This window comes from Mastigoproctus giganteus, chromosome 12 (genome assembly GCF_048544385.1).
Source record: "Mastigoproctus giganteus isolate SK-2022 chromosome 12, ASM4854438v1, whole genome shotgun sequence".
Classification (NCBI taxonomy): domain Eukaryota; kingdom Metazoa; phylum Arthropoda; class Arachnida; order Uropygi; family Thelyphonidae; genus Mastigoproctus; species Mastigoproctus giganteus.
In genome coordinates, this window is record NC_143586.1 from 176,487,710 (window position 1) to 176,501,047 (window position 13,338).

General features: G+C 38.2%; 1 protein-coding gene across 2 annotated transcripts in view; it reads left to right on the forward strand.

The window, feature by feature from the left end:
- Positions 1-13,338, forward strand: part of LOC150077616 (membralin) — a 280,598-nt gene that overhangs the window by 24,433 nt on the left and 242,827 nt on the right. For both annotated transcript variants that reach the window (XM_090385657.1, XM_090385658.1), the window contains exon 2: positions 7,892-8,145. In XM_090385657.1, the coding sequence (XP_090241783.1) occupies positions 7,912-8,145 (234 nt within the window). In that variant the 5' untranslated portion in view covers positions 7,892-7,911. The remainder of the gene's footprint in view (positions 1-7,891; positions 8,146-13,338) is intronic.

Genomic DNA, 13,338 nt, shown 5'->3' on the forward strand with positions numbered 1-13,338 from the left:
GGGATGGATTTTCCTCAAATTATATATTTGGTCCTTTTAAAAACATTTTTTGAGCCTTTTCAAAATTTTGTTAAAATCAGACAAAATCTGGCAATTATTATTTATTTTTCCCATACGAATTGTGTGCAAAAAAAAGAAGCAATTCATAGACTCAGTAGCATTCTTAATGTGGTAATTTTAGCTTTAGATAGTCTGCGTACCAGTTGATTGTACTGTTATGTAAAACTCATGAATGTGATTTTATTTTTGGAGATATATATATATATATATATATATATATATATATATGGGGGAAGAGAGAGAAAGAGAGAGATTCAAAAATATATGGGAGGAGTGCAATGAATATACAGTTGTAATTAAATTAGCATTAGCAGAGGCATATGATGCAAGAAAGCAAGCTTATGCAGCATCAGCCAAAAAAAAAAAAAAAAAACTTCCACTTCACCCCACCATTCGTTCGAAATACCTGTCCAGCCAAGCCTTAAATTTATTTAGGCTGTCAACTTCCACCACAAGGGATGGAAATCTGTTCCACCAACCAACTGCCCGCTGGTTAAAGGAAAATTTCCGCACATCTATCCTACATCTGTCTTTCCTCAATTTGAATTTTCCTCAATTTGAATTTATGCCCTCTCAGGTGATTATTCTGAGCAAGAGGAAGAATCCCATCAGCATTGAGCATGCTCAAACCATTCAAGGCTTTATACACCTCTATCAGATCACCTCACCAGTGCCTAGTCTCCAGACACTGTAATTTGCAAAACTTAAGCCTTTCTTTGTAAGAGCAACCCTTTGTTCCATTCACTAATCTTGTTGCCCTTCTCTGTACTCGTTCCAGCAGCTCTACATCCTTCTTGAAATGAGGCCTCCAGACCATATACAGTACTCAAAGTGTGGCCTGACCATTGCCTTATACAAGGGAATAATCACCTCCTTATCCCTGCTAGAAAAATTCCTGTATATCATTCACAAGACACCATGAGCTACTCTTGCAGCCCGTCTGCACTGCTCAGAGAACTTCATATCTGCCTGCACAATTACCCCCAGGTTCTTTTCATTCTCTACCACTGTCAGTGTAGTACCATAGATTTGATACGTCACTCTGGGGTTGCTGTTTTCCATATGTAGTACTTTACATTTGTCAATGTTAAACTTCATTTGCCACCTCTCAGCCCATCTGCTCAACCTTTCCAGATCCTGTTGCAGCAGCAGCATAGCATCAGTAGTATCCTTAACAACCCTGCCAACCTTTGTATCATCTGCAAACTTGGACATTAAATACAGAAAACAATAATGGACCCAACACTGAACCCTGAGGAACTCCACTAATAAAATTAGTCCACGATGAGCAGTGTCCATTGATTACCACTCTCCGTCTTCTCCCCCTCAACCACCCCCTTTATCCATAGCAGCAATTTGCCTCCAATGCCACACTGCTCCAATTTGTGCAGCAGTCTTCCATGTACAACAGTATCAAAAGCCTTTCTAAGATCCAAGTATATAATATCAAAGTTATTCCCTGCATCCAGCTCTTTTGTTACTGCATCATAGTATCTAATCAAATTGGTCAGGCGTGACTTCCCCTTAACAAAACCATGCTGTGTCCGAGTTATAACTGAAGTCCTGTATAGATGATCCTGCAGTGCTTCTTTAACCATTGCCTCCATTAATTTTCCTGGAACAGAAATTAAACTCACAGGTCTATAATTACTTGTGTCGGCCTTTGATCCTCCTTTGTGAATTGGGGTCACATTTGCACATCTCCAGTCTGTGGGTACTTCCCCTGAGATCCAAGGAAGCTCTCATAATTATGGCTAAGGGTTTGCTTACTTCCTTTGCTGGATAGATCCCATCCACCTCAGGTGCCTTTCTTGTATTTATCTTCAACAATTTCTCCTCCACTTTACTCTCAGTTATTACAAGATTATCTAGCTTACTGCCAGAGTTGAATACACCTCTGGCATTCCCCTCGCTGAATAACTCCTCATGTGTGAATGTTCAATGCAAAATATTCATTTAGTTTGTTAGTTATCTGAGCAGGATCATCAACAGTTGAACCATCGATATCAAGTGGACCAATCAGATTCATCCCCTTCCTTCTAGAGTTTACATAAGTAAAGAACTCTTTGCTGTTTTTCTTTGTAACCTTTGCCAAAGATTTCTCATAATCTGCCTTTGCCTGTCTAACCTCCTTTTTGAATAGCTAAGTTTACAGAACATAAAACTATGGAGTTAAATGTTCTGTAACGTTATAATTGTAATAATTAATTGATAGTTAATTAATTCTATTTACTTTTCACTTCTACTAATCCAGAAAAGTAAAAAAAAAAAAAAAAAAAATGCAATTAATCTAAAAACAAATGAATGCACCCAAAATGTTATGATCTGCATAACATTTATGATCATTAAATAAATAGCTTCAGCAGTATCTGTTTCACTTTCCTCTCAGTTATCACAAAGAATTTGATACACTTCTGGATCCCAGTCCCTAAAAAATTACTTTTATGCAAATGTAGATGTAAAACACCTCTTCAGTTTATCAGAAACCTGAATAGGATCATCGACAGATAAACCATTCATGTCTGGTGGACTTATAAGATTGATGAACTTATAAGATTAATGATGCTAGAAAGCAAGCCTTACAGCATCAGCAAAAAAAAATAACATTTCATCTAGCCATTGCTTCCAATAGTTTATTTAGTTCTTTGAATTTATTCACACCATCTGCTTCCACAACACTGGACAGAAGCTTGTTCCAGCAATCAACCACTTCTTAGCTGAAGGAAACTTCTGCACATCTATTCTGCAAACATCTTTCCTCAATTTGAATTTATGAGTACTGCGTACAGGTCTTGGAGGCTTCATTTTAGGAATGATGTAGAGTTGCTAGAATGAGTACAGAGAAGGGCGGCAAGATTGGTGAGAGGAACAAAGGGCTTTTCTTACCAGGAGAGGCTTAAATTCTGTAAGTTGCAGCATCTAGAGATTAAGCACCTTCTAGGTGATCTGATTGAGATGTACAAGGCCTTGAATGTTTGGAGCAGGCTCAATGCTGTTCGGATACTTCCACTTGCTGAGGTTAAGAACCTGAGGGGGGGCATAGATTCAAATTGAGAAAAGACAGTTGTAGAATAGATGTGTGGAAGTTTGCCTTTAGCCAGCGATTAGTTGATTGTTGGAACAGACTTCCATCTGTTGTTGTGGAAGTTGATACTTAAAATAAATTTATGGCTGAACTAGACAAACATTTGGAGTGACTGGATGGGTGAAATGGGAAGGGTTTTTTTTTTTTTTTTTCTTTGCTGATGCTGTATAAGCTTGCTTTCTTGCATCATATGCCTCAACTAATGCTAAATGTGAGGTTCCCCAAGTATCAGTATTGGGACCACTGTTGTTTTTGATTTTCTTAAATGACATCGATGAACAGATAGAAGGCTTGATGTCTAACTTTGCAGAGGGTGTAAAGATTGGTAGAGTAGTTAATGATTACTGCCAAGCAAAGCTTCTTCAGGGTGACCTAGATAAGACTTCAGGGATGGTCAAAAAAAGTGGCAGCTATGCTTTAATTCAGAAAAATGCAAGGTCTTACACCTGGGAACAGTAACCCCAAAATAACTTATACACTTGGTGGAGTTGAACTAAAGTATGTAGTGGAAGAAAGGGACTTGAAGTTTTGATAGGGTCAGACATGAAGTTCTCTGAGCATTGTAGACAGGTTTTGCAAGGAAGGCCCATAGTGTCCTATCGATGATTTATCGAACATTTGCTAATAGAGAGAGATAAGGTTGTCATAATCCCATTATACAAGGCTATTGCTAGACCACACTTGGAATACTGTGTTCAAGTGTGGAGACCGCACCTAAAAAAAGACATTGAGCTTCTCGAAAGTGTTCAAAGATGTGCAGCTCGCTTGGTGAGATGGGCAAAAGGACATCCATTTGAGGAAAGACTGAATATGTGGGTTGCACAACTTGGAAACTAGACACCTTAGAGGAGACTTGATTGAGGTGTTTAAGGCTCTGAGCGGCAAAAGTAAAATGAACGAGGACGAAATTTTCATGGTTATAAATGATCCTAGAACTAGGGGCCATAAATTCAAGTTATGGGGGGGAAGAAATTTAGACTGGATTGCAGGAAGTTTTATTTTAGTCAGCGAGTTATAAATTACCGAAATAAGTTACTTGTGTGGTTGAGGCTGACATTTTGGGAAAATTCAAAGGTCAGATAGTTGTCTACAGGAGGAGGGAAATGCATAGGTTGTTTATTTCCTTTATTATTTATTTATTTTATATACTATTTTACTTTCTTTTTTTTTTTTTTTTGGCTGGTGCAGCAAAAGCCTTAGTCTTCCTTGCACCATATGGTCAATACTAATACTAAATAAGAATTTTTTTATTAAGACAGAAGAAATGTGAATAAATGCAAAGAAAACTGTGATGCATTAGTTGCAGTTGAACTGCACAGGCTGTTCAACTACAATGATCTGAAGCCAGAATGGGGGAAACGTGATCTATTAGATTTGAAAAAAGTCTTATTGTGGATGCACTTTTAGCAGAAGCCACAATTCAAGAAATGAAAGACAACCTCGTTCTCAAAAGCATCCATCTCAAAAGTTTTTAATGACTGGAAAGCAAGCTGTTCTTCCACATCTCATTTTAGGAAGGATGTAGAGTTGCTAGAATGAGTACAGAGAAGGGCAACAAGATTGGTGAGAGGAACACAGGTGCACTTATGAAGAAAGGCTTAAGTTTTTGTAAGTTGCAGCATCTGGAGACTAGGCACCTGGGAGGTGATTTGATTGAGGTGTATAAGACCTTGAATGGTTTGAGCAGGATCAGTGCTGACGGGATACTTCTACTTGCTCAGACTAAGAACCTAAGAACCCGTAGATGTGTGGAAGTTTGCCTTTAGCCAGCGGGTAGTTGATTGCTGGAACAACTTCCATCTGTTGTGGGAAGGTTTTTTTTTTTTTTTTTTTGGCTTATGCTGGCTGTATAAGCCTGTTTTCTTGCATCATATGCCTCAACTAATGCTAATCTCAGAGATGTAAATGTAGCAGAAAAACATAATTTCAAGAGTGGAAGAACTTCACTTAAAGTATGTATGGTAGGTATAGAGAGTGTGGCAAGAATCTCACAGAAGCGATGGACCCTGCTTGCCTTGTTAAGAAAACCCAAGCATCTGGAGGTGGTATTATGGTATGGGGAAAGTTTTGTCCATTGATACTATCAGTGGAAAGTCGAATGTTATGTTACACTTGGAGTACCTGAATTTTGTATCAGATCTACTGCACTTTACAGTGTTTCAGTTTTTTCACAATAACTGTACAATCCTTTATTTGTATCATTATTATTTTAATACAACATAATGCTAATTTTCATGAAAATCCATGGAAAAAGAAATAATTGCTAGATTTCTGTTGTCTAATTTTAATGAAATTTGGGATGGCTCAACACAAATAACAAATTTCATAAAAATCCATAGATCAGGATGGACTATCAAATTGAAATCTGTTGTTATAACCTTGTGGGTTCATATTAAGAATTGGCTGGGTCGAGGGGAAACTTTCAGAGATTCTTCTGTATACAAGCATCTCAGTTTATAAATGCTAGTTTTTATTTTTATGATTTTTTGAAAGCGGTTATTTCTTTTTGAAATAGTCTATATAGGTACAACCACTGTATTAGGTTAACTTAGGTTAACCTAATACAGTAGAGCCTCGACTTATGATGACATTGACATCCGATATTCTCAAGAATCGATGTACCATCCATACGATCTTTTATTTTAAGGACCAATGATATTTGCAGGTACCGAGGGCTTTCCAATATAGCTGGAATGATACATGGTGGAAATCTTCAGACGCGTGGTGCACGGAACATCACTCGTATGATTGTTCTGAACCAATTAGCATTTTTTTCAACATTATCGTTCAACATGCAGTGCAGGGAACATCACTCATTTGATTGTTTCAGATCTATGATGATCTGAAACTTCAAGCTCCATCAACCAGTGGCAGTGCTGTGTGCTTTGAAGACTTTAAACCAGTATAAGCTGGTTCGAGCACTTCAAAAAAAAAAAAGGGCGAATAACAAAAATGTTGAAAGGCATGGGGAGGCATCCAGTGCTGATAATAAAGCAGCTGAGACCATTAAAATTGAATTCCAAGAGTTAGTTGATCAGGAGGGTTATCTTTCCCATCAGGTTTTTAAAATTTATGAAATCGGCCTCTTCTGGAAGCGAATGCCCAGGAACACATACTTCACTAAGCATGAGGCTAGTTTACCTGGGCATAAGCCTATTAAAGATAGGCTCGCTCTTCTGTTGGGTGCCAATGACTCTTGAGATTTTAAGTTGAAGCTTTTGCTTGCGTATCACTCTAATACCCCATAGTTTTTAAACAATAAAAGGTTGAAAAATGCATGTTGGGAGTGTTTTGGTGCAGTAACAAGAAGGCCTGGGTTACAGGATATGTCTTCAATGAATGGGAGCTTGAAGTTTTCTGTCCTTCAGTGAAGAGTTATTTTGAGAAAAATAAGCTTCCTATCCTGTGAAAGCACTGCTGGATAATGTGCCAGGCCAATGATCCCAACCTTGTTCAAGCTCCTCAGGTACAATTTTACTTTGTTCAAGTCAAAATTTTGCCACCCAACACCAACCACTCCTCTTCTTCAACCAAACCAGCAAGTGGTTGCAAACTTCAAGAAAATCTACACCACGAAAATGTGTGCAAGTTGCTTTGCAGCAGCCTCTGGTGAAAATGCTCTCACCCTGGAGGTCGAAGTTCAATATGCTGGACTGTGTGAGGCTGATTGTAAGTTCTTGGAATGATGTTTCCACCAGGTGCTTAAATTCAGCCTGGAAAAAGATCTGGCTTTTAATTATTCGTAACCTTGACGAATTTGAAGATGATGGTGCTTTGACAGACGATATTGTCACTCTTGGTAAATCAGTGGGTCTGGAGGGAGGTTGGCGAAGAGGATGCGGAGGTCCTTATTGATGCTCATGGGTGTGAGCTAACAACAGAGGAGCTACAAGAGTTGGAGAAAATTATGGAGAGTGACACTGGATTTCAGGAAACTACAAAAATGTCGCTGTAAATCTGACTGTTAAACACATTCTCATTGAATGGCCATACTATAAACAAGACAGAAATACAACCCTGCTATCATTGGTTAACCTTCAGAAACCAGTAACTCCAGAGAATGTCATTGGTGACAATGCAAATATTCCTGAATTTTTCAACTTTCTGAAGCAAATTGGAGTCTAATCGTTTCTGATTTCAGTCTTTTCTGACATTGCAAGAATTTCTCATATATTCATATAATAACTGAATAATTATAGCCAAAGCAGCTTATGCACCATCAAACCCCCACAACAACAACAAAAAAGTCTTCAAAATCAGTCCATTTGGATAGTTCTTTGCCAGTAGCAACAAAAGACTGAAAAGACGTGTGACGCTTGATATAGTCCCATTGATATTAATTTCATCAGTTCTGCACTTCAAGTTTTTTTTTTTTTTTAAGATGTTTTATGACTATTAAGTCATCTTTATAAAAAAAACTCATTTTTAATGTAAAAATGAAGTATAACATGCAAGAAATACCTATTTTATGTGTTGTTGTGGGATGAATTACAAGAAATCAATGTATTATTGGTTTCAACTTACAATGGGTTTTGTGGAACGAATTACCATCGGATGTTGGGGCCCCACTGTATAGGTTATATGTGTTAACTTTTTTTAAAAGTGGATTATTAAATTTAAGTAGATATTTATAAAGGCAAGCATATATTTGGAGTGTGGATTTTGATAGTATTATTTTCCGTCATTCTAAAATTATTGTGTAGATAATTTAAAAATAGATTGATACATTTCTTTAATTTCTTTTAGGTAATCATAAATTATCTATCATGTCTGGAAATAATAATGCACTGCCAGATCTGGCTGTTATCAATGGCAATCCAGCAGACAACAATCATCAACCAAGATTCAATAATAATAACAACAACAATAATAATCAAAATCCTGCATTAAATGTGCGAAATCATCTTTTTCACACTGTGTTTGTGAGAATAGCTCTGACATATGCAAAATTATTTCCTCATCCTGTTAGGATGATATTGGAAATGATGATTTTAGCTAAGGTAAGAATGATATATATGAATTTATTGACAATTTTATTCTTACTTGGTAATATATTTATGAGCTGTTTTAAATATATATAAATTTTCATTTATATGGCTGGGGCCAAAGGTGTGTACATCTGGCCTCCATTATAAAGGTTTATTGTAACCATTATACTACTAATTAACTAAAAAAATATATCTAATTTTTTAAGATATATAAATTAAAAGACTATTTGACTTAAGAGATTATCCCTTTGAGATTATCCCTTAGAGCACCTGCGAGGTGATCTGATTGAGGTGTATAAGGCCTTGAATGGGATGAACGTACTGAATTCTAATGGGATTCTTTTTTCCCATCAGAATTTTCCACTTTCTCTGAGTTATAACAAAATCATTTAGCTCCCTATTAGAGTTCGATAAACTTCTGGCCTCCACTTTCTTCCACTCCACTTCAGAATTCATCATGTATGAATGTAGATGCAAAAAACACTCATGCCCTATTTTCAGCAATCTGAGCAGAATCGTCAATATTCGAACCACTGATATCAAGTGGACCAATTTGATTCATCCCCGTCCTTCTAGAGTTTACATAAGTAAAGAAGTTTTTGCTGTTTTCCTTTGCATCCTCTGCCAAAGATTTCTTGTAATCTGCCTTCTCTTGCCTAACCTCCTTTGTGAATTGATTAGAGTAGCTTATATCTACCATAACCTTCTGTATTGCCTGATAATTTATATGCTTTACGTTCATCTTGCATTCATTTAGACCTAAACCTTGAACAGTATTTCTTTAGCATTAGCAAAGGCACATGTTGCAAGAAAGCAAGCTTATATAGCATCAGACAAAAAAAAAAACAACCCCTTATTTCACCCATCCACTCGTTCCAAATGTTTGTCAAGTTCTGCCTTGAATCTATTTAAGCTATCAACTTCTACAACGACAGAAGTTTGTTCCAGCAATCAACCACCCGCTGGCTAAAGACAAACTTCCGCATATCTATCCTACATCCGTCTTTCCTCAATTTGAATTTATGCCCTCTCAGGTGATTATTCTGAGCAAGAGGAGGAATCCCATCAGCATTGAGCATGCTCAAACCATTCAAGGCTTTATACACCTCAATCAGATCACCTCGCAGGTGCCTAGTCTCCAGACACTGTAATTTGCAAAACTTTAGCCTTTCTTCATAAAAGCAACCCTTTGTTCCATTCACTAATCCTGTTGCACTTCTCTGTACTTGTTCCAACAGCTCTACATCCTTCTTAAAATGAGGCCTCCAGACCTGTATACAGTACTCAAGGTGTGGTCTGAACATTGCCTTATACAAGGGGATAATCACCTCCTTATCACTGTTAGAAACATTCCTGTATATCATTGACAAGACACCATGAGCTACTCTTGCAGACTGTCTGCACTGCTCAGAAAACTTCAAATCTGCCTGCACAATTATCTCCAGGTCCTTTTCATTCTCTACCAATGTCAGTGTGGTACCATAGAGCTGATACGTTACCCTGGGATTACTGCTTCCCATATGTAGTACTTTACATTTGTCAATGTTAAACTTCATTTGCCACCTCTCAGCCCATCTGCTCAACTTTTCTAGATCCTGTTCCAGCAGTGTACTGTCATTAGTGTCATTAGCAACCCTGCCAACCTTTGTATCGTCTGCAAACTTGGACACTAAGCCTGATAAACCATCATCAATATCATTTATAAATAGAGAAAACAACAATGGAGAAAACACTGAACCTTGAGGGACTCCACAAATAACATTATTCCACGAAGAGCAGTGTCCATTGATTACCACTCTCTGTCTTCTCCCGCTCAACCATCCCTTTATCCATAGCAGCAATTTGCCTCCAATGCCACACTGCTCCAATTTGTGTAGCAGTCTTCCATGTGCAACAGTATCAAAGGCTTTTCTAAGATCCAAATATATGATATCAAAGTTATTCTCTGCATCCAATTCCTTTGTGACTACATCATAGTATCCAATCAAATTAGCCAGACAAGACTTCCCGTTAACAAACCCTTGCTGTGTCCAAGCTATAACTGAAGTCTTGTCTAGGTGATCCTGCAATGCTTCTTTAACCAGTGCCTCCATTAATTTCCCTGGAACAGAAGTTAAACTAACAGGTCTGTAATTACCTGTGTCTCCCTTTGATCCTCCTTTGTGGATTGGGGGTCACATTTGCACATCTCCAGTCCATGGGTACCTCCCCTGAGTCCAGGGAAGCTCTCATAATTATGGCTAAGGATTTGCTTGCTTCCTTTGCCGCCTCCTTTAATATAACTGGATAGATTCCATCCACCCATCGAGATCTATCCTTTCTGTACAGAAAGGATAGACAGGATAGGAAGGGAGGAGATGTCATGCTGTTAATTAAGAAAAACATAAAGTAAAAGTGCATCCAGTTGATATAGATGAACAGTGCACCGTTGAGTCAGTATGGTGTGATATAAGCACTGCAAAACCAAAAATAAGAGTAGGAGTGTGTTATAGGCCTAATGACTCGAATGGGTACAATGAACAGTTGTACAGAGAAATAGAGTGGGCTAGTAAATCAGAATGTCTTATAATGGGGGATTTTAACTTCTCAGATATTGACTGGAACTTGTGGTTTGGTCACTCACACACTAGTAAGATTTTTGTGGATTTATTGGATGATTGTTTTCTGCAGCAGCATGTTCGAAAAGCAACCAGAGAGGGTAATACTCTTGATCTGGTTATCAGCAGTGATCATTCGTGTATTAAGAATTTGCCGATAAAGGAACCACTAGGTGGCAGTGTACTGATGTGGGATTTACTTAAAGATATATAATTATCATCAGGGGTAAAGGAAAGGGTTTTTGCTTCCGTAAAGGTGAGTACAGTGGTCTCACACAGTTTTTAAATTCCGTACAGTGAGATCAACTGACGATGTTACCAACAGTAAATTCTAATTGCGAAGCATTCAAGGAATTAATCGTGGAAGCTACTAAAAGTTTCATACCTATTAAGAAATATTGTTCAAGGTTTAGGCCTAAATGGTTATCAAATGAACTAATGAGATTCGTGACAGAGAAGAAAAATGCATGGGATGCATATAAATTATCAAGTGACTCAGAAGCCTATGGCTGACAGGGCTAGCCGGGTGGGTAAAGTGTCTGCCTGGCAACACAAAGGTCACGGATTCGATTCCCGCCTCAGGGTTGGATCAGAGTATTGCAAAAACCTTGGAAGGTGCATTATGGCCACAGAAGCCTATGCGCCAACAACTACAAAAAAAAAAAAAAAAAAAAAAAGAAGTCTATGGCAGATATAAGCTAGTCTGTAATCAGGTCACAAAGGAGGTTACGCAGGCGAAGGCAGATTACGAGAAATCTTTTGCAAAGGATGCTAAGAAAAACAGCAAGGATTTCTTTACTTATATAAACTCTAAAAGGAAGGGTATAAATTTGATTGGTTCACTTGATATCAATGGTTGGACTGTTGATGATCCTGCTCAGATAGCAAACAAATTAAATGAGTATTTTGCATCTACATCACATGTGAGGAGTTATTAAGGTTTGAAAATGGCAGAAGGTTATCAAATTGTAGCAGGGTGCTTAATGATTTTGTAATAACTGAGAGCAAAGTGGAGAAGAAATTGTTGAAGTTAAACATAAGAAAGGCACTTGGGGGTGGATGGGATCTATCCAGTTATATTAAAGGAGGCGGCAAAGCAACTAAGCAAACCCTTAGCCATAATTATGAGAGCATCCTTGGACTCAGGGGAGGTCCCCACGGACTGGAGATGTGCAAATGTATCCCCAATTCACAAAGGGGGATTGAAGGGTGACACAAGTATTTACAGACCACTTAGTTTAATTTCTGTTCCGAGTAAAATAATGGCATCACTGGTTAAAGATGCATTGCAGGATCATCTAGACAAGACTGCAGCAATAATTCAGACATAGCATGGGTTTGTTAAGGGAAAGTCCTGTCTGACAAATTTGATAAGGTATTATGATGTGGTTACAAAGGAACTGGATGCAAAAAAGTAATTTTGATATCAGATATTTGGATTTCAGGAAAGCTTTTGACACTGTTGCATGTGGAAGACTATTGTACAAATTGGAGCAGAATGGTATTAAGGGTAAGTTGCTACAATGGATAAAAGGATGGTTGAGTGGGAGAAGACAGAGGGTGGTAATCAGTGGGTGCTGCTCTTCGTGGACTAATGTTATTAGTGGAGTCCCACAGGGTTCGGTGTTGGGTCCACTGTTGTTTTGTGTATTTATCAATGATATTGATTAAGGTATATCAGGCTTAGTGTTGAAGTTTGCAGATGATACAAAGGTTGGCAGTGTTGTTAGTGACAGTAATGGCAGTGTGCTACTGCAACAGGATCTATAAAATTTGGGTAGATGGGCTAAGAAGTTTAACCTTGACAAATGCAAAGTACTGCATATGGGTAGAAGTAAACCCAGAGAAACATACCAACTGTGTGATACTACACTTAAGATGGTAGAAAATGAAAAAGACCTGGCAGTAATTTTTCAGTCAGATATGAAGTTTTCTGAGCAATGCAGACAGATTGCCAGGGCTAGTCATGGGGTTTTGTCAATGATACATAGGAATTTTGCTAGCAGGGAAGAGGAGGTGATTGTTCTTCTGTATAAAGCAGTGGTTAGGCCATGCCTTGAGTACTGCATACAGATCTGGAGGCCTCATTTTAGGAAGGATGTAGATTTGCTTGAGCATGTACGGAGAAGGGCAACAAGATTGGCGAGGGGAATGAAGGGTTCCTCTTATAAAAGAGAGGATTAAATTCTGCAAATTGCTGTGGCTGGAGAAGGCACCTGTGCGGTGATCTGATTGTGGTATATAAGGCCTTGAATGGGTTGTGCATGCTGAATTCTGATGGGATCCTTCCACTTGTTCAGATTATGAACCTAAGGGGGCATAAATTCAAATTAGGAAAAGACAGATGTAGAATAGATGTGCGGAAATTTGCCTTTAGCCAGTGGGTGATTAATTGCTGGAACAAACCTCCATCTGTCGTTGTGGAAGTTGTTAGGTTAAATAAATTTAAGGAGGAACTGGACTGGCATTTGGAGGGAATGGTGTGATTTTTTTTTTTTGGCTGATGCTGCATAACTTGCTTATTCAGCATCAGCCAAACATGCTCATACACTTGCTTTCTTGCATCACATACCACCACCACTACTACTACTGCCACTACCCCAGGTGC